The sequence below is a fragment of the Ceratotherium simum genome, chromosome 35, assembly GCF_057802395.1.
Source record: "Ceratotherium simum simum isolate JZ-2026a chromosome 35, ASM5780239v1, whole genome shotgun sequence".
In the NCBI taxonomy this organism is placed as follows: Eukaryota; Metazoa; Chordata; class Mammalia; order Perissodactyla; family Rhinocerotidae; genus Ceratotherium; species Ceratotherium simum.
The window spans coordinates 15,382,067-15,407,481 of NC_141934.1; the positions used below are offsets into that span (position 1 = coordinate 15,382,067).

At 44.2% G+C, this 25,415-nt stretch overlaps 3 protein-coding genes across 3 annotated transcripts; 2 read left to right on the top strand and 1 right to left on the bottom strand.

Annotated features, from left to right (window-relative positions):
* Positions 1-6,466: 6,466 nt before the first annotated feature.
* Positions 6,467-13,036, top strand: SRSF9 (serine and arginine rich splicing factor 9). The gene is made up of 4 exons (XM_004429911.3): positions 6,467-6,716; positions 9,044-9,204; positions 10,734-10,906; positions 12,745-13,036. Exons 1-4 carry the CDS (start codon positions 6,529-6,531, stop codon positions 12,886-12,888), a joined length of 666 nt encoding a protein of 221 aa, XP_004429968.1. The 5' UTR covers positions 6,467-6,528; the 3' UTR covers positions 12,889-13,036.
* On the bottom strand, positions 10,731-23,374 carry GATC (glutamyl-tRNA amidotransferase subunit C). The gene is made up of 4 exons (XM_004429912.3): positions 23,263-23,374; positions 22,997-23,169; positions 16,788-16,891; positions 10,731-14,901 (listed from the first exon to the last, which is right to left on the bottom strand). The coding sequence occupies exons 1-4, from the start codon at positions 23,341-23,343 to the stop codon at positions 14,849-14,851; spliced, it is 411 nt and encodes a 136-aa protein (XP_004429969.2). The 5' UTR covers positions 23,344-23,374; the 3' UTR covers positions 10,731-14,848.
* On the top strand, positions 23,330-25,359 carry TRIAP1 (TP53 regulated inhibitor of apoptosis 1). Its single transcript, XM_004429913.3, has 2 exons — positions 23,330-23,601; positions 24,408-25,359. The coding sequence occupies exons 1-2, from the start codon at positions 23,407-23,409 to the stop codon at positions 24,489-24,491; spliced, it is 279 nt and encodes a 92-aa protein (XP_004429970.2). The 5' UTR covers positions 23,330-23,406; the 3' UTR covers positions 24,492-25,359.
* Positions 25,360-25,415: the final 56 nt, after the last annotated feature.

A 25,415-nucleotide genomic window follows, 5' to 3' on the forward strand; every position in this document is an offset into this window, starting at 1 on the left:
TAAAAATCTCCAGATATTTCCCATATTTGTGTTTTTACCTTTAAGGAATGTTTTTACTTTTGAGGTGCCATTACCAAATTATATTGACACAGTTCATTAAAAATCTGCTTAGTACAAAATTGGTTTGAGTCCAAAACACATTAGGATTCTATTAAATAAATGCATCCTCTTGCTGCATCAAAAAACATTACTAGCATTGTCATTAATCATTTCGCAACACTTTGCTTGTATTTCTGGTTTACTCTGCCGTAAAATAAGTTTCAAAGGTATGTGACAGAGTGGAAAATGTTTAGGGAAAAGTTCTGGGTTGAGGGTAGGGAATTTGGGGCTTACAAAATAAAACGGTGAACTTGAGGAGCCAATTTGACATTTTGTACCTCAGTTCCCCTTTTCTGGAGCTAGAGTAATTCTTTTTTCAGTACTAGTGAATAAAATCAACAGGTGTTTATGAAGCACCTACTATGTGCCATCACAACAGGGCTGTAAAGGGAAGCAACTGGTCCCAGTGGTTCTTAACCTTTTTTTCGGGGAGGTGGGGGCGTGGTTTACACACCTTTGAGAATGATAAACTGCACCATCCCGTATACGGTAGCCACTAGCCACATTTGGCTATTAAGATTAAAATTAATTAATTATAATACAATTAAAAATTCAGTTTCTCAGTTGCAGTAGCCACATTTCAAGTTCTCAATAGCCACATATAGCTAATCGCTACTGTACTGAACTCAGATATAAAGACGTTTCCATCATTCTACAAAGTTCTATTGGACAGCACTGCATGGATATTCTCCCCAGAATAAAGACTTTCTGCTCATGTACAATATTGTGCCATCCAACTTTACTTTTACAACTTTGCAGGGTCAGGGTGGGCCTTGGGTAGGGAGGCAGTGGTTCACTGAGCCCTGAAGCCCACGGATGCAAGAAAAAGAAGCCCTGATATGCCAAGCTATTTGAGGACTCCATGTCAGCATATAACAAGTTGGCAAAAATTGAGCAATGAAGCTGCTACAAATTCAGTACACTCACTGCTTTAAATGTACCTCATATAAAACCAGACCCTTGGGTTACTACCTGTCTGGCCACATTCAAAGAAACATCAGTTCATTATCCAAAAATAATTGAAAAACAATGTTAAAGATTTTCTTCAGTCTCTTAAGAAAACAACAAAGGGGAATAATACAACACACTGCAACTCTCCTTGAATTATCTTTCCCATCTTTCTCCTCTTCTCATCCTCCCACACATGGCACTTGCTTCCCTAAAGCTCTTTGCACCCCGCTTCCAAACTCTCTCCAAACCTCCTAGTTCTGCTCCTGATTCTCCCTCCCTGCATGGCTCAGCTCCAGAATATGTTTTATTTTACCCCATCACACAAATATAGTGGCAAAGAAAGACAGAGAGAAAGCTCCCAGGGTGCTGTGACCGGGAACACATTCCACGGGGACCCAGCCCACAGCTCTCCTTGCCAGCCTGGACCAGTTTCTCTAAGATGACTCATTTTCCCACTGATGGTCTACACCCGCATCACTTCCTCTTCTGCCCATTCCTCCCAAGGGCCAGGGTCTGGGAAAAGATCATGACTGAGCTTGACAGAGAAGAAAGCATTTTGCTGGGATGCCAGAGGCGACTGATGTCATAGGGAAAGGGAGGAAACCAGATGGGCAGGTTGGCAGCATGTTTTATCTCCAGTGTTAATTGTTTGTTTTTTGGGTTTTTTTAATTGGGCACTGCCCTACTCGCTAGTAGGGAGTAAATGGCTTGCTGTGGGAAATGCATTAACTCTTTTAACAGTCTGCCAAGGTCAAAGTCTTCTTTTCAGTCTGAAGACAAGCCAATTGGTGTCATTCTTATCATGATATAAGGACTGATGAATTTTATTGAGTTCCCATATATTGTAAGTGAAAGCTTCTCCCTGTAGGAAGGGCAGTCCTATCCCATGTATCTGAGGACTCCAATGCCTATCACCATCGTTAGGTCATGCACCTGGAATTCTGTTTTCAGTGGAGAGGGCACAGAGAGCCTAGAGCCATCACACTTTTTATCCTTCCTTCTTATATCCTCCACACATACCTCATCATCGTCCATTCCCTGCAGATCAGTTCCTTCTGCTTTATTCCCCATCTCAAAATGATAACCACTGCCTGACCAGTCCCCCAAGCCAGAAACCTGGGAATCAACCTGGACTCCTCCTCCTTCCTCAGCCCCCCTCCAATCTATCTCAAAGTCCTATGATTTCATCTCCTTGGAATCTCTCAGCTCCTTAGTATCTATCTCTATCACCTTACATCAGGCCACTGGCATCTCTTGCTTGGATGACTGCAGTGGTCTCCCAGCTGGTGTCTCCCTGCACCCGTTCCCGTGTTACTTCCCCATGTAACCTTTTAGGCAATGGGCCATTTGGGGCTATCCCTGTTCTCACCTATACTCACCTTTAGGCTAATCTAAGCACACTGTCCTATCTTCCCAGAACAATAAGAATCCAACTTTAAAATCATTAATGGATAATGTAGTTTTTAATGATGGAATCTATGAAGTCACAGGAGGAGGCTTACTCTGCAATCACACAGCAATACTTCTTACACTGGCCCCTTAATTCTCTCTCCTCTTTCCCCAAGTTTCCCTATCATGGCAGCTGCTGCAGTATCTCTCTCTCACTCCTTTTCCTTCCCCTACTATCTTGCAGACACTCTCTAGTCAAATTAGCTCTCAGTCTCCTCCCCTATTCTATATCTCTAATCCCCTCAGCTGCCACTTCCTACTGAGAAGGTCTCATCACAACATAACTCCTTAAAACCCTTCAGTGGCTACTCACTGCCTTCAGCAGAGTCCACACTCCATAATATGGTCTACTAGGCCTTGCCAGCCCCAGCTCCTTCTCTCTTCTTTACTCCACTTCAACTCCTTGCCCTAGCCATACCGTAGGGCGGTGGGATTTGTCCTCAGTCTGCCTTGCTCTCTCTTTTTATTTTTTGATGAGGAAAATCAGCCCTGAGCTAACATCTGTGCCCATCTTCCTCTACTTTATACATGGGACACCGCCACAGCATGGGCCATGGCTTGATGAGTGGTGCACAGGTCGGCGCCGGCGATCTGAACCTCTGAACCTGTGAACCTGCGAAGCCTGGGCTGCTGGAGCGGAGCTCGCGCTCTACACCACTGGGCTGGCCCCTGCCTTGCTCTCTTCATTCTGGGCAATCGCTCATGCTGTCCTCTTTGCCTGAAAGCCCTCCCCTTCTTCCCTGTGGTTAACTCCTACTGGTCTTTCAGGGCTCAACCTAAACATCTCCTCCTGGAAGCCTTCTTTATAATCTCTAAGACTGCATTAGGTGGGGGCCAGCCCCGTGGCTTAGCGGTTGTGCGCGTGCTCCGCTGCTGGCGGCCCGGGTTCGGATCCCGGGCGCGCACCGAGGAACCGCTTCTCTGGCTATGCTGAGGCTGTGTCCCACATACAGCAACTAGAAGGATGTGCAACCATGACATACAACCATCTACTGGGGCTCGGGGGGGGGGGACTGCATTAGGTGGTCTCACAGCAGCTTACCTTTATCACAACTGTACTCTAAGTGACTGAATAGCAACTTGAATATACACTTGGAGGACAGAGTTGTATTGCTACATGTTGTGGGCCTTGTACAGTGCCTAAACTATAGCATGCACTGGATGATACTGAATAATTAGGTGAGCAAAAGCTCAAGAGGGCGTCCCTGTCTAGGGACGGTGGCCTTAGCAGAGAATGGAGCTCATGGGCCCCTTAAGCATTAGGCCAAAATTCTGGCCTCATTTGTGTTCTAACCTGCAAAGGTTAGTACCTGGGATCACAGAAACAAAATTCAACTTTGGGGTTCCATGGATGATCATAAATGCCTCCTAGCAATTTAGCTGTATTCCTTCTAATCCAGAAAGGCTGTACTTGCTACATCCCCACATCTGGGCACATTTTCTAGGCTAGGTATGAACCCTTTAGTGATTGCATTCTGCAAGACTTTGCATAATACAAGCTGAATCATTACTATTTACAAGCAGTTTTCCTTCTAGAGTCCTATTAGGTCACTGAGCTGACTCCACTTCTCTCTCCTTAGGAGACTACCCAACTGCCTCCGACAGCATTTTTTTTTTTTCTGGTCTTTCCTGGCAACAATCACATAGGAGTGGTAGCACTCAGAGAGTGGTGTTAATACCCCTAAGCACATCCTCAAAATGAGGGAGCACCTGGACTTTAGCATGCCTTTAAGTTACATAAGCTCCTACAAGGCTGTGTACTTAGACTCAAGATCATATTTGGCCAGGGCTCTTTCCTGCTTGCCTCCTGAAGGCCAGCAAAGAACAACTAGAAGCTTTATGTAATCCAGAATACAACAGATGGTTCCAATTGTTTTACTTTAGAAATAATTTATTGGGTTTTATTACAATTGTAAAAGTAGTACACGCTATTTACAGACAATTTGATACATACAGAAAAGCACAAATAGAAATAAAAATATAGAAATCATTTCCATCAAGAGGTATCTCCACAAACATTTGGAAGGTTATTTTTGTCCTATACTTTTTTGTTACAAGCAATGAATATTTATATATATTTATATATAACATATATTCTCTTGTACATATATAACATATATTTATATATATATTTATATACCTTGAATATATAACATATATTCTCTTGTACAGAACTGGATAATACTGCATAAAATTTTATTTCCTTTTTTGTTTTTTTCAGAATATAAAAAATGAAACAGTTGCAGTAACATCTTCAACTTTACAAAAATGTATGACATCTAGAGTGAAAGTTCCTACAATTGCATTCTTTAGAGACAACTGGTGTCAATTAGTTTAACAGATTCCTTCAGAATATATACTCACACATGTATATGTATATATTAAATATCATTTTTAATTCATTTTCATTATAACTAAATCAGCATGACATTACTATCCTTCAAAACATGATTTAATAATTGTATAACATCCAACAGTATTGCATGGACCACTATCTTATTATCAGCAGTTTAATTTTTTTTTAATTGCAGAGAATGCAATGAACATACATAATTTATTGTCAGAATTTCTTATTTCCTTATGTTAAAATCCTGCAAGTGGAATTACGGATCAAGAGGTATATGTACGTTATCAGGGCCTGACGTATACCATCAATTTGCCCTCCAAAAAGGTTACACACTCAGTAGTTCTGTGTGGGTGCCTAATTTTTTGTTTGTTTTGATTTTTAAAAGGCTCAGAGGTGGTATAACTACAAATCAGCTACCTTCAGATTAAATGTTTGGTTTTATGCCCTTGCTATTGCTAGCATTAATAGTTTGTTTTGCACAAGTTTCATACCCCTCGACCTTTTATTATGAAAATTTTTAAGTACACAGAAAGGTTGAAAGAATGGTATAGTGAACTCACTGAATACACCCGCGGTCTGGATTCTATAGTTAACATTCTGCCGCATTTGCTTTCTCATATATTTATTTACCCACCCACCAATCCAAAGAGGTTTCATTTTTAATACGAAAAATCTTTTTAGATCAAGAATCTTCTGATGCGAGGCCTCATTTTTGTACCGTCTCCAGGTTCAATGCCCTGCACAATGGGAGGTAAATGTGAAAAGGTGCCAAGGTGGGAGTCTACCTGGGCTCCTGAGCTTCTGAAGGACTCAGCACATAGGCTGGGAGCATGGCTCTGGGTTCTAATCCCGACCCCAATACGAGACCTCAGTTTTCTCACCCGTAATATCGGAATCCCTCCATCCTGGGTGAGGATGAAAAGTACAAACCGCAGGAAGCACTCTATAACAATAGTTGCGACAGTTACGATTCTTTTCCTCCCTCTTTGTCAACTATGAACTTTAAGTCCAAGCTATGGAGTCCGTCTCAGCCCTCTTACAACCATCTTACACCCTAAGTTCTAAGCAACTGTAAAATGGGGACAGAGTGGTCCAGAGGACTACTGACCTGAGGCTGAGGGCCGCGACAGCCCCGCCGTGTCCAGCCCTCGGGACTCCTCCAGGTCGCTGCGGGGTCAGCCTGCGGCCGGGGCCTGACTCCCTCCCTCCGGTGCCCCGCACACAGAGTGACAGCCCGCGGGCGCCCCCTCCCTGGCACTACACCCGCGTCGTCTCAGTGCGCGCTCACAAAAGCCTGTGAGGTAGGAGCGCTACACAGGGAGAAAACTGAGGCCCCGGGAGCCTCAGTCACTTGCCCAAGTCCACGAAGCTGGTGAGGGAACCGCCTTCGGGAATTGAATCCGACTCGCCCAACCCCACGCTCTCCCTCTCGTCGCCCCAGGGCCCCGCCTGCACCTACCGGGGGCGCCTGCCTGTGCGCAGGCGCAGTCACGGCAGCCGCGTCCCCTTTAAGAGGATTCCTTTTGCCTCCTCCGACCCCTTCGCTTCCGCTCCGCGTTCCCACAATGCAGTGCGGCTGAGCGCCTCCGAGCCCGCGGGGACGCTGCGGGGGGACCCCGGCTGAGGCGGCGGCGGCGGCGGCGAAGTGGGCTGCGGCGGGCCCGCGGCGTCGGGCGGTGCGGATGTCGGGCTGGGCGGACGAGCGCGGCGGCGAGGGAGACGGGCGCATCTACGTGGGCAACCTTCCGACCGACGTGCGCGAGAAAGACTTGGAGGACCTGTTCTACAAGTACGGCCGCATCCGCGAGATCGAGCTCAAGAACCGGCACGGGCTCGTGCCCTTCGCCTTCGTGCGCTTCGAGGACCCCCGGTGAGGCCCCGCTCGGTCCGCCCGCCGGCCCGCGGCCCGGCCCCGCCTTCCCGCCTCCCCTCCGCCTCGCGGCTCCCCTCCCCCCCGGCGCAGACCCCTCAGGGCGCCCCCGGGTGGAGCATGAGGCCTCCTCTCGCCGCAGGCTCCGGGCCGTCCTCTGTCCCGTCGCCACTTCCTCTATTATTATTTTTGGACTTGACTTGAAAACACAGAAGCTGGGCCTGTGGAGGGCCGTGCCGGCGCAGACCGGCCTCCGGGACGGTGCAGATGACCATCCTCTCCCTCACGGCCGGAGAGGCGCCCTGAGGGGAAGCGGCCCGGGGCTCGGGAACCCTGGCCCCTGAGCCAGCCCGGAGGGACTCCGGGAAGAGCGGGAGTGGCCGACCGCCCTCCCGGAACGCGCCGTTAGGGGGCACAGACTGCGGGGCTGGGGCTGCCTTTGCAGGTCGTAAAGGGGTCTCTGTGACGGGTCAGATCTCCGTCCGCGCGCCCCGCGCCGCAGGGCCAGGGCTGCGCCTTGTGAAGGCACCGGGGATTTGGAAACACTTCTGAAGCAGTCTGAGGGGTCTCTGAGTTCACGTCCCCCCGTCTAATGAGGGAGGCCGCGCTAGGTGCTAAGGGCCCCCCGGATTCGGAAGCTCTCGATCCCTAAATCGGCTCAAAGGGGTCTTTGTGCTTTTGCAAACATCGTGGGCCCTCGGCCCGGAAAAGACCCAGGAACTTTCAGGTGGTTCCTAGAAGCCACCGCACTGCCCTGGTCACTGCGCCCGGGGTAGACAGGAGCCCGCGCTCTTTTCCAGCATGGTCTCAGGGAACGCCTTACCTGGGCTGCGCCCGGCGGCTTCACGACAGGGAGGGGGGCAGGGTGTCTTGCCTACCTGGCGGGGTATGGGGCGAGGAGGGCATCCAGGACGGGGCGGCGGGAAGCACCCTGAGGCGTTGGGGGCTGAAGACTGACGGAGCTCATTCCCAGTGTCTTGCCGTTTGCCTCAAAATGGAACTAGGCATTTTCACACCTAAACTGGAGAAGGTTGTGCCTCTATTAATTAGTAACAGTTCGGTGTGTTTTTTGAACAGTCATCATGCTACGTATTATTTAGCATTTTCCTCAATGTATAAGGTAGGTACTGTTAACCACATTTTACAGATGAGGAAACTGAGGGTTTAGAGAGTTGATAAAAGAGAAGGCTAGTAAGGGATTAAGATACGATTTGAACCTCTGTTCTGCCCCTTAAAATACAGGCTTATTGTATGATATGCTACATTGTCATCTCTTTCCTCATTCCTTTCATAAGAGAAAAGCTTTCTTTTGATATCACGAGATGCCAAGTTTCAAGCAATGCACTGCACACATAGTATCTTATTTAATCCTTACAATTACTCTGTGAAATAGGCATAGTACTCACATTTAGAGATGTAAAATCCTGATCCCTTACTTACCCAGAGACAGCTACTAGTAAGAAGCAGAAGAATGATTTGAACGCAGGTCAATTTGTATTCAAAGTCTGCTCTTAAACCTTAACAGTCTCCTTTCTCCCACTGCGTTATAAATAAATGTAACTAGGGTTGCACTGGATGTGGTCCTCATTGCTTTTAATCCTGACTAGAATCTTGATAAGTGAGTATGTGCCTGTAACAACTGAATGATGCCTTCATTAGTACATCCTCAGCTCTGCTTGTCCACCCATGCTCTGAGGGCATTCTTTCTCCCATCCAATACTGGAGAACCAACTTGGCATTCTAACTCACCTAGAGCCCTAGAAAAGACTTAAAGAACTTTATTGAATATCTATCTCTTTTGGCAAAATCGTACCCAGAGGGTGGTTTTGACAACTTAGTTCCCAGACCATGCTGAAAAGATACCCTTGAGAGAGTTCCATATTCCTCACAAAGCACTAATTTGCATTTGTCTTTTGAGCCTTCTTTTTAAATGGGTTTTTCTGTTTATAGACTTGATGGTACTAGGCCTTGTGGAAGAATATTGAAAGAATAGTGTATGGTATGCATTTTGAGAAACTGCTCACTAAAGTTAAAGAAACAATTTTATTGGCAAAATCAAACATCTATTAGCAATTTATTTTTTTTCTGAATAAGTCTTAAGTTATGTTTACCCATTCATACCTAGAAAACCCAGTGTGTGACATTTGTGAAGTTTAATTCTAATATCGTGAAAGGTCTTCAAACCAAAACAGTAGTGCATCAAGACCCTGTTTGGTTTTGTTTTTTTTTCTCACTCTAGGTTTTCCTCTTATACTTGTTACTCATGCCCCTCACTGGGAAGTCAGTCAGCCTCCTGAGAAGCACTGACTCCAAACTTTTCTTTGCAGAGATGCTGAGGATGCAATTTATGGAAGGAATGGTTATGATTACGGCCAGTGTCGGCTTCGTGTGGAGTTCCCCAGGACTTACGGAGGTCGGGGTGGGTGGCCCCGCGGTGGGAGGAATGGGCCTCCTACAAGAAGATCTGATTTCCGAGTTCTTGTTTCAGGTATGTTCCTTTCAAACTGAATGAGATGATACATGTAAAATACTTAGCACAGAGTCTGGCCTCCAAGAAATGTTAGCTGTTATTCTTCAGTGCACGGGATATGTGGGGCTTTCTTTTCAATAGCCTACGCACAGTGACAGTCTGAAGCCCTGCCCTGTCTTGCCATTGAGGCAGGTATCTTGCAAATGAAATTGCACCAGTAGTGCAGCCTTGGTAGAGTATAAACTTGCTTCTTATAAAGGAGTTTTCTAGTGTTGAAAGGGAAGATGATGGCAAAACCCCTTGAGCTGGAATTCTAAAGGTGTTTTCTTTTGGAATGTACCCTGGTATCAGACTAGCTAGAAAGACATTCCAGGACCCAGATTTGAACAATTGACCCAGCTTGAATCCTGAAAAGGGCCAGATTTTGTGGTGGTTTTGGAAATATGTAAAGAAGAAACAAAACAACAACTTGAAGTCTTAGGGATTGTATTGCAAAGTATAGAACAAAATGTCTAGTATTGACAAGTGATGAAATGCTAAGCTCAGAGGTTTATGCATCTTTTTGAAATATTAACACACTGGTAAAGACCTGGGGCCTTCTGCACATTGCAGGGGCATTTTAGGGCCCTGGTGGAGTGAAATCTATTGAGGAGCGTGGCACCTTCTTAGATGTGAATGTCACACAATCAGCAGACTTCCATGGTGCTTAAGAGTGATACTGTCAGTATCTGCCTATCTTGTGTCCCTTTGTAATTTTTTAACCCCAGAACTCTATTCCCTCCTTCAGGATGTCATACATATTTTTTTTTCTCTCCATGCTGCTCTGAAATCCTGCTTAGAAAACTATTAGGAAATGGCTGCAGTCCTGAGCTGTGAGCGGTAAACACAGCCTTTGAGAGCAGGAGCACATTTCCCTTTCATGACATCAGGTAGGGTTGTATGACTCCCAACTAGTTTTAGCGTCTGAGTCTTACCTTTTCCCCCACTGTATTGAAGAATGTTGGTGATCTTTTAAGAGGTACTTTGTCTAGTTTGTAAGTCATTCACACCTATAAGAAAACAAACCTTAGATTTTCGTTGTGTTGTTACTTTCAGCTACACTTTGGTTATTTCATTGGATGGTTTCAAAATTTCTTTGTCCTGGTAACCCAGTCAGGCAAGAAATAATTGGCACTGATAAATTGCATAATGGAAGAAATTAGAACTCAAAGTCTTGCGAGTTTGGTATTAATCATGAAGGACAAAGAAAGGAAGGCTGTGAATTCTTAGAGATACTAAACCTGTAATGGAATGGACTTCCTACTCTGTTGGAAAGGCTTGGTCTCTGGAAGATTAGCCTAGGACCAGCTTCTTAAGGTGGTTTACCACATATACTTTAGTTTTCTTCTTTGGTCTCGTGTCCCTTATCAAGATTTATGATTTGGGGACCCTCAGAATTTAAAAGTAGTGATTGATGGAGAAGGGACTCTAGGTATTGCTAGCTCTTAACAGGGCATTTAACATGGCTGAAGGATGTGGTTTTTTTCTCTTATGTTCTCCGTGCCCAGGACTTCCTCCATCAGGCAGCTGGCAGGACCTGAAGGATCATATGCGAGAAGCTGGGGATGTCTGTTATGCAGATGTGCAGAAGGATGGCATGGGGATGGTTGAGTATCTCAGAAAAGAAGATATGGAATATGCCCTGCGTAAACTGGATGACACCAAATTCCGCTCTCATGAGGTGGGTCTCCACCTTCTGTCAAGGAGCTTATACTCAGACCACTCCACCTGAAGCTGAACTAGCAGAAGTAGCAACAGGCCATGTGTTTGCCATTTGGTGACCTCACAGTACCATTAAAGATCTATCTTAAGTGGACAAAGCCAAGGAATTCATCATGCCTAAGCCCTGCAGGGTCATAACAGAGAGAAGTCTGCAGTCATAGTATTTTTAACCTAGAGAGAAAACTGGTACAGTCTGTCATAATGTGGTGAGCTATGCTGTGATAACACCCCTTTCACAACTGGCTTAATCTGCAATGTCCCTCTGTGAACCTAATTATTATGGCTGTCCTTCTGGGTCTAGTCTGGGCTCTACAAGCCAACTTCATCATCTCAGCCTTTCTAGGTACTGCTATTGGGGCTGAGTTGTCTCTTCACTTTTCCTTTCCCAAAAGTAGTACAGGATCCTTTTTGAAACCTGAGTCAGGTTGTCGTTTTCTTGTGGTTGATCACCTCACCCTTGGGACTTAGTTTAGTTCTCGATGTCCTTTCTTTTAAGAAGGTGGTTGCTGCTTTGGATCTCTCGGTCTGATTCAAATGGTGACTATCCCTTTGATATCATTGAGAGCAGATACCAGACCACCAACTGGATATCATTTTTTCTGGTTATCCTGTCCTGACTTGGTGTGGAATTCAGGGATGTCTGGGGACATAAATTTCTGGGCCCATTTCTTTTTTAAGGACTCATACATATAATCCCTAATTTTATGGTATGGAAGCTGTGCAGTTTAACAATGCTTTGCTCAGACTATCCTTTAGGACTTGAATTTGGAACAGAAACAAAACAGCACCTGGTCCTCAGTTACTCTGCAAAGGAGGCTCTCAGTAAGGGCAATTATTGACTTCACCTGGGGAAAAGCATTTGGTTTCTTTCATCTTAGCATCTTTGTTTTTTTTTTTTTAAATCTCCATGACCTTGGGTTTGGCGATGAGTTTTTATTTTATTTTTTTTATAATTTTTATTTATTTTTTTCCCCCAAAGCCCCAGTAGATAGTTGTATGTCATAGCTGCACATCCTTCTAGTTGCTGTATGTGGGACGTGGCCTCAGCATGGCCAGAGAAGCGGTGCGTCGGTGCACACCCAGGATCCGAACCCGGTCCGCCAGCAGCGGAGCGCGCGCACTTAACCGCTAAGCCACGGGGCCGGCCCCATCTTAGCATCTTTGTATCTTCTAGTAATGCTGGCTGAGGGCAAAGGGCCTGGAGATAGGCCAGCCTGGACATAACTCCTCTGCTGCTTATTAAAGTCTTAGCCGAGCTACTCTCTGAACCCTGGTTCCTCCGTATGCAAAATAGTCACAGTAATAGCACTGTCTTATATGACTTGCCAGGAAGCTAAATTATGAAGAAAACTAGGGCATCTAGCCCAGGCCTTTACACCTGCGAGGTGCTGAATACAGGTTACCTCCTTCCATAGGTGCCCATCCAAAGATGCATATATGAGGTGGCAGAGGATTGAACCATATATATGACCTCTGAGATCCTTTCCAGTTCTTAGATTTTGGGGCTCAGTGGCAGTAATTCAGATACGTTAACAGTATTTAGCATTTACTACATATCAAGTTGCCATTTATTATCTGTCACCTTGGGCAGATAACATACAATTTTTCCCATTTTTGCAATGGGCTAATTACTTATCTCATAGCATTGCTGTGAGGGTTTAAGGAGATAACATCGTGCCAGATAAACAGTAAGTGCTCAATACTTAAATATTATTGTTAGGCAGCCATGTTAGGTGTTGGCGTGCTTTATTCTTCTGGGTCTGACTTTTTCCTTTACTCTTTTTGTTTGGATTTCAGGGTGAAACTTCCTACATCCGAGTTTATCCAGAGAGAAGCACCAGCTATGGCTACTCACGGTCTCGGTCTGGGTCAAGGGGCCGTGACTCTCCATACCAAAGCAGGGGTTCCCCACACTACTTCTCTCCTTTCAGGCCCTACTGAGACAGGTGATGGGAATTTTTTCTTTATTTTTTAGGTGAACTGAGCTGCTTTGTGCTCAGACTCTACATTCCAGATTGATGATTTAGTGTCTTAGGAAATTTTTTTAATTTTTTTTTAAAGGAAATAAAACTACATAATTTCTACCAGGGCCATATTAGCAGTGAAACATTTTTAACTGCAGAAATTGTGGTTTTGGTTCAGAACAAGTTGTATATTTTTCACCCCTGATTATGGGAAAAAAATCAGTGCTGTGTCTTTGTGGGTTGCTCTGCAATGGAGATCAGCAGTTACTGTGATTGAGTCGGCCCATTCTGTTTAGAAATATATTTTAAACGTTTAGTAATTGACATGTGTGGTTGTCCTTGATTAAGTTCATAGATTTCACCAAACAGGCACAGTGATTAAAAAAAAAAAATCATTGAGTTGAAGTGGCAACTTGTAACCAGTTGGTAAGGAGCAGGAGTGGATAACTTTATTTGGGGATAAAGATGGTTGCTCTGGTGGTGGTTTGAGAACTTCAGTCCTAAGGGCAGATTCAGAGTTCTCTTGTAATTCAAGCCCAAGCTTGTAAGTTAAGCTGCTTTAAAGAAAAAAGGAGCATTTCAGATAGGGGAAGGGAATGGGAAGAATAAAAACAGACTTTTTAAAGTGGGTAGCAGCATAAAGATCATGGAGGAATTCTTAGCCAAAACTAACTTTGGCAGTTTGATTAGGAAAAAAACAATTCTGGTTCTATCACTTTTAGTCCTAAATCAGTCTCATTTATCATTGGTATCTGAGCTTTTTTTTTTTTTTTCCTTGTGAGGAAGATTGGCCCTGAGCTAACATCCATGCCCATCTTCCTCCACTTTATATGGGGCGCCGCCACAGTATGGCTTGAAAGCGGTGTGTCGGTGTGTGCCCAGGATCTGAACCTGCGAACCGCGGGCCGCCAAAGCAGATTGCGAGCACTTAACCACTTGTGCCACCAGGCTGGCCCCGGTATCTGAGCTTTTTTAAAAAACAAAAACCCTACTATCTTGGATTCCACTCAATTCAGTGATTATGGTGGGGAGGGGCTACTTTGTTCCAGGTCCGGGGCTATTTTTAAAAAAAAACTTTTTTGAAGTATGATTGACACGTAAAAAGCTGTACTTATTTAATGGATCCAACTCAGTGGGTTTAGGGTTACATATACAACCATGAAACCATCACCACCATCAAAGCCATAAAGATATCCATCACCTCCCAAAGTTTCCTCCCTACTCCTTTATTTATACCTGGTAAGTTAAGATGTACCCACTTAGCAAATTTTTAGTATACAATACAGTATTGTTAGCTACCTCAGGGCTATTTTTATGATAAGTTCTTTTCAGAAAGAGAAACTCTAGGTGCGGCTAGTGTCCTTTTGGCAAATAATCACTTTTGTGGGAGTGGACGGTTCTAGGTTAGGAGCTCCCAAGCTGTAGTTTGCTTTGAATACTCTCCAGACTTGAGCAGAAAGTTAGCCCTCTGCTTGGAATAAAGTGAGTATCCAGGAAAAAATTCAAGTGTGTTCAATAAAGATAAAAGGTTGATGGAAACAGGAACTAAAAAGCACAATTTAGGTTGTCGCATGGTGATCAGATACAGTGTCTAACAGTTATGTAAACAGGAAAATTCACCAAAGTGTAGTTTGGTAGACAGTCTTTTGGGGTAGAGATAAATGGGGATAACATCTTCCATACGGAACAGCCTGTGAGTAAATACTTGATCCATTTCCTTGGAAACTGACAATACCTTTTCTATTAGCATCAGGAACTCATTGCCTTGTTTTGATGAGATCTTTGCCAATTCTGTCTTCAGAAGAGTTAGTTACAAAAAAATACTTAACCATCAATTTTTTCAGGTGACTGAAGGAAGTGGGAACATGAGTGTTCATAATAACAAAATATCATTGCGCTTCCACGTGTTTGCAGAGTACCCTTCCCAGAATAGCTACTCAGCTATGTGAGAAGCGCTCTTGTTCATCCAGCTTTGGCAAAGAGATATTACCTGTTTGAAAACAATAACAAAAAAGAATGTTTATAGCTGACCTTGCTTCCCAACTGGCTCTACTGAGCTAACTTACCACTTGATTTGTCATGGAAAGTAAGCAATGGAAATAAGTGTAGCTACTATCCTGTTTTTCTAACTATCTGAAAGAATCAGTTAATAAGAGAAGCCTAATAATACTTTTAAGTAAGGAGCAGAGACAAGTTAATCAGCCATTTATATGCATATGGGAGTGGAAGGAAAGACTATGAATGTGAAGTCAGTTTGCCCCAAGAAGCAAAGTCTGACACAAAGTTCTACTTGAGAAATAGCATATATGATCAATGGATATGTCTGCTGAAACAACTCTGAGATCAGGCTCTGAGATAGATTATAAAATCTTATTTCTCTCCACAGTTAACTCAGGTGGCTTAGTGAATCAGAGGCATGATTAAGAGTAGCGCTCACAGGGGCCGGCCCCATGGCTTAGCGGTTAAGTGCGTGCGCTCTGCTACTGGCGGCCCGGGGTTCAGATCCCGGGCGTGCACCGACACACCGCTTGTCCGGCCATGCTGAGGCGGCGTCCCACATACAACAACTGGAAGGATGTGCAACTATGACATACAACTATCTACTGGGGCTTTGGGGAAAAAAAAAAGGAGGAGGATTGGCAATAGATGTTATCTTAGGGCCGGTCTTCCTCACAAAAAAAAAGAGTAGAGCTCACAAATTTTTTAGCTTTCCTTCCCATCCTTGCTTCAACCAGAGCTTTCCTTTAACTGGTTGGTCTTGATCAAAGAGGTAATCCCTGAGCTGGAGGGTTAATGTTTATCTCTGAAGCCTGTTCAGAATGGTTCTCGGAGGGGATCTGAACCTGAAGTTGGCACTTGGAAAGCTGTCTACCCGAGTACTTACGCTAGTCTATTCCCAAATGTCCAGAGGGATGTAGCAGCTCTGAGAACCCACCTATCTGCAGAGGAGATGTTAACCGTTCAACCTACCCAAGGTTCTTGATTTTATTATTGGCCCAGTGTTATTTTAAAGCTTCCATTTAAAATAGTTACAGTGAGGTTTAAAGATGCAAATCTCCACACCAGTAGTTGCAAACTGATGGCTTACAGGATGCATCTGGCTTGCAGGTATGTTTTATTTGCGTGGTATTTTATTTTTTTAAATCTTGAATTAGTTGCCAATACTTAAAATTTCAGAAATATCAGAAAAAATGCCAGGTGTCCAGGTTCTCTTGGAAAATGGACTCACATTCTTCCCTGGCACTGAGTGAGAAGCAGCAGATGCCAGTTGCCCCTTTAGGGAGAGCTTGAGCTCCAGATTTGCCACTGGACACATCCCTCCCTGCCCCAGTCCTGTTTTGCTTGTTCCTGTTACTGACTGGCCCCTAGAGGTGAGTGTGACCCTGGGACTCTACTGCCACCTTAATGCCACCACCTATATGCACTTTATACTTATTTTTATTGTTAATACATGTGTTTTTTATTTTTTATTATTTTCAGTTTTATTGAGATATAGTTGATATATATCATTGTATAAGTTTAAGTTGTACAACATATGTATATATTGCAAAATGATTACCACAATAAGATTAGCGAACATCTGTCACCTCACATAGTTACAGTTTTTTCCTTGTGATGAGAACTTTTAAGATCTACTCTCTTAGCAACTTTCAAATACAATACAGTATTGTTAACTATAGTCATCATGTTGTACATTACATCCCCAGGACTCATTTATCTTACAACTGGAAGTTTGTACCTTTTGACCACATTCACATAATTCCCACTTTATACTTTTCAGAGTGCTTTCACATAGCAAATGTGGGCCTTACAGTTTCTACTATTTTCTTAGGTCACTGTGGAACAGTCTGTTAAATCACTTTGTGGGACACGTACCTGGGGGGGCCACAAAATACTCCTCCACAACTCGATGAGAGTTTTGTAGTACTTCTTCAGCACAGTTGCCTTCTATCACATTATCGGATCTCAAGTATAGACATCTACAAAACCAGAAGTTTAAGGTTACCTTCTCAGAGGACAGGGCTTCTAGGGCATGGGTGGAGAGGGTCATGAATGGGAGAACAAGGGAGCAGCATATTCTTGAGTTAGGTTCGAAGATGGAGGAGCTGGGGTCAACAGTAGACCAAATAACAGTCTACGGTTTATAGATTCTCCAAACAACCCTGTGAGGTAGGTGGTAATTATTCCTTAGGATTGATATGTTTAATAAATATTTTTGGATGATCACTATGGGTAAATTGCTTGTGGTGGAGATATATAAAGGCAATTACAATACGCTGTTAAATCTAACAAATGTAAGCAAAGTTTGCCAAGGGAGTAGAAGGGCACCTAACCCAGCCTGGGTGAGGAACAGGTACTCAGAATAGGTGATGTCACTGCTAAACGATGGGCAAGAAATAGCTGGATTGCGGGGATGGGAAGATGGACTTCCTGGCAGGTGCAGAAACTTGCTCAAGAGTGGGTTATAAGTGACTGAAGGATATTAGCTCTTAAGTGACAAGACTGAGATTTGACCCCAGTTCTGGTACCCCTAATATGAGTGCTTTTTTCACCACAGCCACCTTTGGGGATAATAAAAGTGCCTGCCCTTGCAAGATGCACCACAAACCATAGCTCAAGAATCTGCCACTGTTCTCTGGGCCTAGTGGCTTCATTAAAGTATCCAGATGGCAAACCAGTGAAACCAAACAGGAGGTGAACATACCTATGAGGTTTCACTACTGTTTCAAGGTTTAACAGTGCATGATGGGGCCAGCCCTGTGGCATAGCAGTTAAGTGTGTGAGCTCTGCTGCTGGCAGCCTGGTTTGGATCCCGGGCGTGCACCGAGGCACCGCTTGTCAAGCCATGCTGTGGTGGCGTCCCATATAAAGTGGAGGAAGATAGGCACAGATGTTAGCTCAGGGCTGATCTTCCTCACAAAAAAAAAAGTACATGACAAGAGGTCTGAGCCTGCTTCCAGATACTTGGGCTGGAAAATAAGCAGTTTGTTCAATCACTGATTGGGGAGCAGCCAAGCTCTTTCTGCTTTGAGCCAGACATAGACTGAGGGCTAAACCTAATGGGACAAAGGGGCAAGCATGTGACATGAACATCTGGACAGAGGCTGCCTAAAGGGCTAAGCTGTCATGATAAGATTCTTTTAGGAAAGGACTAGTTCTATTTCTTTTGTGGCACTCAGCCTAAGACTAGACACAATAAACATTCATAGTGTGGAGAGTGGAGAGTTGGAGTCTATTCCAGGATCTGGCACTGTCTTAACTGTGTGGCCTTGAACAAGTATGATCTTTCCAGGCCTAAGTTTCTTGCCAAAAAAAGTGAAGGCTGCACTAGATTTTTATTCTTTAACCGTACAAGGATTATGCATTCATTTAAGAAAACTTGGAGGGCCAGCCCCAGTGGCCTAGTGGTTCAGTTTGGCATACTCCGCTTCCGCGGCCTGGGTTTGGTTCCCAGGTGCAGACCTATACAACTCATCTGTTAGTGGCCAGGCTGTGGTGGTGGCTCACATAAAAGGAAAACAAGAGTAAGATTGGCAACGGATGTTAGCTCAGGGCGAGTCTTCCTCAGCAAAAAAAAAAAACAACAAAAAAACTTGGAGAACAAAAAATAAAAATCATCCATAAAGGTGACCATTGGACTTTTCTGGAGTTTATATTTATGTTGGGCAGTATAACAAAATGGCTAAGAGCTTGGGTTCCTGAATCACAGCTGAACTCAAATTCCAGAGCCACATGTGGCATGTGTGCAAGTTACTTATCCTCTCCATGTATCAGTTTCCTTATGTGTAGAATGCTTCATAGAATTTCTGGGAAGATTAAATGAAATGATGTTAAAAAAAGATGATCTGCTAATGCTAGGCCTGCATTCTCATGGCAATAAGAGGAGGGTGCTAAAGAGCACCTGCTCCTCCTTTCAGAAGGAGTTAGTGCACCCCAGGTCCACCTCAGTCTCCACCACTCAGAGTATGCCTATGCACATCACCTGCTGTAATCACACATAACCTGCCTAGTACATACAGACTGGATGGAGGCTGCTAATTGTTCCTGAGTGCTTGGAAATTTTGACAGAAGTAAGACTACTCTGCCGACAGGTAGTTAAAAGCTTCTGCTTCCCAGCAGATCTAATAGTAAATGATTTATTTACTCATTTGGTAATCAGGTTTCCTATGTAAGTGACATTTCCAAGAAAAACAAAATTCACCTCTTTCACTATCACACACTTCCACCTAATTACTGTTTATGATGGAGTTGTTTCTAGAATAAACCCACACCACCCTATTTTCTTAATCATAGGCTACTGAACCCAGGATCTCCTTGAGGGTGGCACACCAAGCAGACCCCTCAGTTGGCAAGTCGCTTAACTTTTCTTGACCTCGGAATCATGCATAAAACACAGAATGAGACCAGATGAGCTCTTTAGGTGCTATCAATTACTGATTGACTAAAAGTCCACCTCACCTCATCTTTCTCAGTTGGGGTTCTACAAGAGAATTAAGCTCACATACTGTAGGACACCCATTTTGAGAATAAATCAACTTATATGCATCTGGGCTAACAGTTATGTACCATCCTTGGGAGAACTGAAAAAGTCACTTGAATCTTTCTGTGTTCTGGTTCAGGTGAAAAACCCTGGTTGAGGAAGGCTTCACCTGTGAACTAGAAATTCCTGCCCTCTAAAGCTCACAGACAAGGCAAAATTTAAACCAGTAACTGGGAAATGCTAATAAATAGCATTTAATTTAATGGAAAGCACTATGGCAGCATGGAGGAAGAAGCGCCTCTGTCAGCCCTTGGATTGACCAATGGGACAGTTCTGCCACTGTTTTAATTTCTTTCTGCCTCTTTTCCTGGTATTAGGCTGCCAGGAGTCATTTCTGTGGGCACCACTCTACTTCCATCTACAAGCCTTTTCCCTCCCTCCTAATTTATTTCTAGTTTAATGCAGACTGGAATGAGAGCTAATCGATTTGGCTAAGAGTTTTTGTTTCAAATGAGGCTCTGAGGGACATCCTTTTTTTTTTTTTTTTTTTGGTGAGGAAGATCAGCCCTGAGCTAACATCGGATGCCAGTCCTCTTTGCTGAGGAAGATCGGCCCTGGGCTAACATCCGTGCCCATCTTCCTCCACTTTATATGGGATGCCACCACAGCATGGCTTGACAAGCGGTGCGATGGTGCGTACCCGGGATCCGAACCTGTGAACCCCTGGCCACCACAGTGGAGCGCGCGCACTTAACCGCTTACACCACCGGGCCGGCCCTCTGAGGAACATCCTAAACACTGAAGTATTTGGCTGCAATCAGAGACGTCGTCATCTGAGTCAGTCTCTGGATTTGAGATGAAAGTGTATAGTAAAGTTTCTAGGGGTTGACTTTAGATGGCATATCTAGAGCAGTATTTGGGAGCAGAGGCTCTGAGTTCCAAGTCCTGGCTTCACCTCTTACTACCTATGAAACTTTGGGGCATAACCTTTTTGAGCCTCAGTTTCTTCACCTATAAAAGAGATACTAGTATTTACCTTCCAGGGTTGTATGTGATAACTGAGATAATACATATAAAATCTTAGTGCTTTGCACATAAGCACACTAATGCTTTTTAGCTCAAACCAAATGATAGGTTATTAATGTGCCAAGAGATTTCTATTAGCCAGTCAGGGCTTTTACAGGTAGTGTGGCTATCACCTAAAACCGTTTAACACTTGTCTTCACTTAACTAGGTTCTGTTTCAAATGCCAGACAGTATGTTCAAAATGTCGAAGTCCTACAAGTGTCACATGTCTAAAATAGAATCATTAACCCACACTGGTTCCCAAATTTATGGCAAGATTGCAGATCGCTGAATACGAAGTCACTGTTCCAGCTGCCGGATCCAAATCCTTCATCTTTTTCACAGACTCTTCCCTGAGTAATATGTGCATTTTTTAATAGTTACCCTCTAGATGACCTGGGAAATTCTGACATCTCTTTGAGCTTCTATTCCCTCCTTTCCCATAGATACTAATAAGGAACATTCAACAAATATTTACTGAGTGTATGCTCAGTGCTAGATACTGAGAACATGATGAGCAATAACAGACATGCTCCCTGCAACATGGATGAGCAGTAGGAGAGGGGCAGAGAATGAAATATCACTCAAACAGATGTATATAAATACATGTAAAATTACAACTCTATTGAATACCATGAGAGCCACAGGTCCTGGAAGGGAACTTGACTTAATATAGAAGAATGAAAACTTCCTTGAGGAAGTGGCAGTTGAAATCTGAAGAAGAAAGGAAATTGAGTAGGCAAAAAAGAGGAGTGGGATGAGGTGGGGGTAAAGGCAAGGACCCAGAATTCTAAGCAGGAACAAAAATGGAGAGCTCAAGGAATTGAAAGTTACAGCCCTGTCTAGGAGAGGTGGGCAGGGGCTAGGTTAAATGATGCCCTGCAGACTATGGTGAAGCTTTTGTCTTTATCCTAAAGAGCACTGGGAAGCCACCTGAAGGGCTTGGGTAGGAGAATGACATCAGATTTCTGTTTTGAAGTGCTGTATAACTTTGGGCAAATTGGTTAACCTCTCTAGACCTGAGCATCTGATTACAAAATAGAGACAGGATTTGAAGGAATCAAAGCCTGGAGGTGAGAACAGGAGGCTAGAAAGCACTTTACACAGAGATTATGGTGACATATAGGTCTGTCTCTCCCTATTGGCACTGACTAATGGCAGCTAATCTTTCTTGCTCCCACCTGTACTAGGAGTTTGTTTTTTTTAATTCCAAGAGGAAAAGTTGTAGATTGCACCTATCTGTATGAGCTACATACCCATCCTTTCTAAGAAGCTGTAGTCCCAAACAGCAAACAAGTATGCTTTTCAAAAAGAAGCATTTTCTTTAAAAATGTATTAAGCAACAATAGGTAGAGGTGGGTAGAGGCTTTAAGGTGCCCTTTAAGTATAGTGTTCACAAGCTCCTTTGTCCAAGACCCACCCCTCCCTATTGCATTATACTACACTACTTCACTACTTGTATTACTACCCTGCCCCCTTAGGCATTTGTGTTTTTGGCCCTTGATATAAATGAAAAGTTAAAACTTCACTCTGCATCTCCACTTTCTTTAAAACTAACCACAGTTAACAGTTTCCTGCATGCCCTTTCAGGAAACAAAACAAAACTTAATGCATACACCAGAATACATAAAATAGTCTACACATAAAGTATCAATAATACCATACACAATGTTCTCAACTTTGCCATTTTTATTAAATATATCTTGGAGACCTTTGCATACCAGCATATACTATGGTTATCAGTTTCACTGTATTTAACAACTGCCAAATATTACATTTTATGATAATGTGTTTAGCCATGAAGGACACTTAGAATTTTTTCTCTTTTTTGTTTGTATTGTAAACAGATGTGCATACTTTGGAAACTGGTGCATATATCTTGATGCACTTTCACAGATATTTCCACAGGGAACCACTAGGTCAGAAAATATGTACTTGTAAAATTTTGAGACAGGAATCCAACAATAAGCAACTCAGACATAAGCTCACGTTCTAACAGCAAGAGGCACAAATCAACAAAAATAAGATGATCCAGAAAAATATTAGAATAAAACCCAACAGGATAAGGAGTTAGTGACTGGAAGAGGAGAGGGGATTTGGAGTGGTCAGGAGAGGCCCTTTGGAGGAAATGAGCCAAAACCTGCTAAGGAGACACTGTCCAAGAAAAAGGGAATAGCAAGTGCAAAGATCCTGGAGGAGGAACGAATTGCGTATGCTGGAGAAACTGTAAGGAAGTCAATGTGGCTGTACTGATGAGTAGTATGTCCAAGTAGTAGGCAGGGACTCTATGAAGTAGGGCCTCGAGGGCGATGATGAGCAGTTCGGATTTTGTTCCCACTTACACTGGGAGGCCTCGAGGATTTTAAACAGGAGTCAAAGGATCCACAGTGAATAAGGAGAAGAGTGAAACCGCTTACCTGCACGGTGACTGTGGGCAAGTTCCTGCATCTTGTTAAGGTTCTTTCTCGCTCTGTGAAATGAGACTGATCGCCACCTTAAATGGTAGGCAAGGCTTTGGGGGCCGCAGCCGCGAGTTTACCTGTCCTCCAGTACTGACTCCATGGGCTCCACTCCGTCTGTGTCCACGGCGCCGAGCCGGTCCGCAAAGGCGATGGCTTTCTCCAGCCGTGCCACGGCCTCTTGGCTCCCGAAGTCCACTAGCGCTAAACGCTCCAGGTGCTCGATCATCTCGGCCGTGATCCGAACACTTCCCTGGGGGATGAGGCGGAGGGTATGGGTCACAGGTGGGGCCTGCTCCGCCTCCCGACCTGCTGCGCCACCCGCCTAGACGCTCCTGGCCTTTACCTGAGGACCCGCCTTGGCGGTGAGGCCGCGGCGCCCGCCCGCCGGGCCCCGAAAGGCCAGCCACACCGCCCGCGCCCACATTCCCCTCCTTCTCAGCCTCCGTAGTGCGTCTTCACATAAAGCCAAGCGACGCGCCTAAGAGTGATGACATCAGAGGGCGCCGCTACTGCTGCCGCCGCCGCCGCCGCCGCCATGAACAGCGTAGGGGAGGCTTGCACGGACATGAAGCGCGAGTACGACCAGTGCTTCAATCGTTGGTTTGCCGAGAAGTTCCTCAAGGGGGACGGCTCCGGGGACCCGTGCACCGACCTCTTCAAGCGCTACCAGCAGTGTGTTCAGGTGAGCTGCGGCCCGAGCCTTCTCGCCTCTACCCCCGGGTTCTCTACGGTGTCCCCGGCCACAGGCATGTTACTGGAACACGCGTCCACTTGGTGCTCATCCTAAACTTGCAAAGTTGGCATAGTTATTCGTATTTTATACATGGAACACTCACGCCCAGAAATAGGAAGTCATTAGTCCAAGTTCACTAGAATCAGTTTCCTTGATGTTTGCAGTGGTGCACTTTTCCACTATTGTTGGGGGGTTGGGGGGCGAGGCGGGATGTTAGCCTCTCTCGGGCCTGTTAGACATTATGAAGGGTCTCTTTTTTGTTGTTGCTATAATCCCTTCATTGGCCTGTTTTCTCTCTCCTGACCAACCAGGAAATTTTCATTCCAGCCCAGTGAATGTGCAACTGCTTTGAATTTTAAGAATAGCACTGGGCAAAGTACTCCCAGTTAGTTAACTTAAAAACATCCTCAGGGTGACTCCAGGTGGAGTTGCTATCTTTATCCCATTACAGATGGGAAAGTGAGGCTTACTTAAGGTCAAATAGCCAGTAAGTCCTGGAACCCAGATTTGTACTTGTGCCTGTCACAAGAGTGGTGATACTGTTTAAATTCCACTTCTGAATTTTGACGATTCCCTCACAACTCCTTTCCAATCTCTCTCTGGTCTTAAACTTAATTTCTTTATGAGGTTTGAATCATGGTTGGGAGTCCTTATAGTCCAGTCTGATTTTACTTTTGTACCATCATATTTTCTTTACAAAGTTTGGTCCTCAAGCTTCATATAGACCTTTATAATGTGTTGTTTCCTCCCATCAGAAAGCAATAAAGGAGAAAGAGATTCCCATTGAAGGACTGGAGTTCATGGGACGTGGCAAAGAAAAGCCTGAAAGCTCTTCTTGACCTTGACAGTCACCTTGAAAATGGACTCCTCATATCAGGAAATTGAGGAGTTCTGGATTTTGTCAATTAAGGCTGTGAAGATAGCCATCAATTTGATGAGTTTAGGAGGGAGGAGTTTTCTTTCCTCTTTGATGTTTTCCTCTCACTTGTAAAAGATGAACCATCTCTGCTTTGAGATGATTTCTCACTTGCTCTGGCATCTTGCAGGAACTCAATGTGCTAAAATTGAATGATTTCTTGGGATTATGGTTGCAATATTTGATCTGGCTTTAAATATACCTTGTATGTAAATACTGATAAACTTGTCAGGATGGTCAGGGTTGCCTGACCTCTTGAGTTATACTGCATAGGAGATTAGGCACACTGTACTGGGGTAATTGTTCATAGAAGCAATTGGCTAGGACCTCTGTTTTCTCTCAGGGAGCTAATGCTCTGAAAAGGGATCCCAGCACAACAGTTTCAATCAATGCTTGAGAACAGTTTTATTTTTATATAGTAACTTAACTGTTAAGATTGCTGATGGACTGAGTTAGCCAAGAGGAGGACAGATTTTAACAGACAGTGTTATCTCTCAGATTCAGACCTGAAAGCTTCAAGAATGTTGCAGTGAGCACCATTTCAGAGCTCATAGTGTAGAATCAGGAATTAAGATCCTTGGATTAACTATGGAGGAAGATCCTAAATTATAAAGATTTGCTGTTGCCAGCTTTCAACCTAAGTCAATGAATTAAATCAATCTATATATCATAAAATGCCAAAATGCTGCATCTGGTTAAATAGGAGAAGAGTGATTTGCCTTGTGTGCCCACCCTGCCCTGTAATGTCTGTAATCATGAAGATGGAATAAACAGTAACATTTAGCTCCTCTCCCTGGAACTCAGTGCACTTTATGGAACAACTATTACTCTAACCTCACATATCCCA

Excerpts from the sequence above, each read along its gene's own strand:
- TRIAP1 (XM_004429913.3), top strand. The coding sequence starts at position 23,407 with ATGACATCAGAGGGCGCCGCTACTGCTGCCGCCGCCGCCGCCGCCGCC. Across the intron at positions 23,602-24,407 it reads GCTACCAGCAGTGTGTTCAG|AAAGCAATAAAGGAGAAAGA; the intron begins GTGAGCTGCGGC and ends TCCTCCCATCAG.
- GATC (XM_004429912.3), bottom strand. The coding sequence starts at position 23,343 with ATGTGGGCGCGGGCGGTGTGGCTGGCCTTTCGGGGCCCGGCGGGCGGG. Across the intron at positions 23,170-23,262 it reads CCGCCAAGGCGGGTCCTCAG|GGAAGTGTTCGGATCACGGC; the intron begins GTAAAGGCCAGG and ends CTCATCCCCCAG. Across the intron at positions 14,902-16,787 it reads GTATTTTGTGGCCCCCCCAG|GTAATATCTCTTTGCCAAAG; the intron begins GTACGTGTCCCA and ends GTTTTCAAACAG.
- SRSF9 (XM_004429911.3), top strand. The coding sequence starts at position 6,529 with ATGTCGGGCTGGGCGGACGAGCGCGGCGGCGAGGGAGACGGGCGCATC. Across the intron at positions 6,717-9,043 it reads GTGCGCTTCGAGGACCCCCG|AGATGCTGAGGATGCAATTT; the intron begins GTGAGGCCCCGC and ends TTTTCTTTGCAG. Across the intron at positions 9,205-10,733 it reads TTTCCGAGTTCTTGTTTCAG|GACTTCCTCCATCAGGCAGC; the intron begins GTATGTTCCTTT and ends CTCCGTGCCCAG.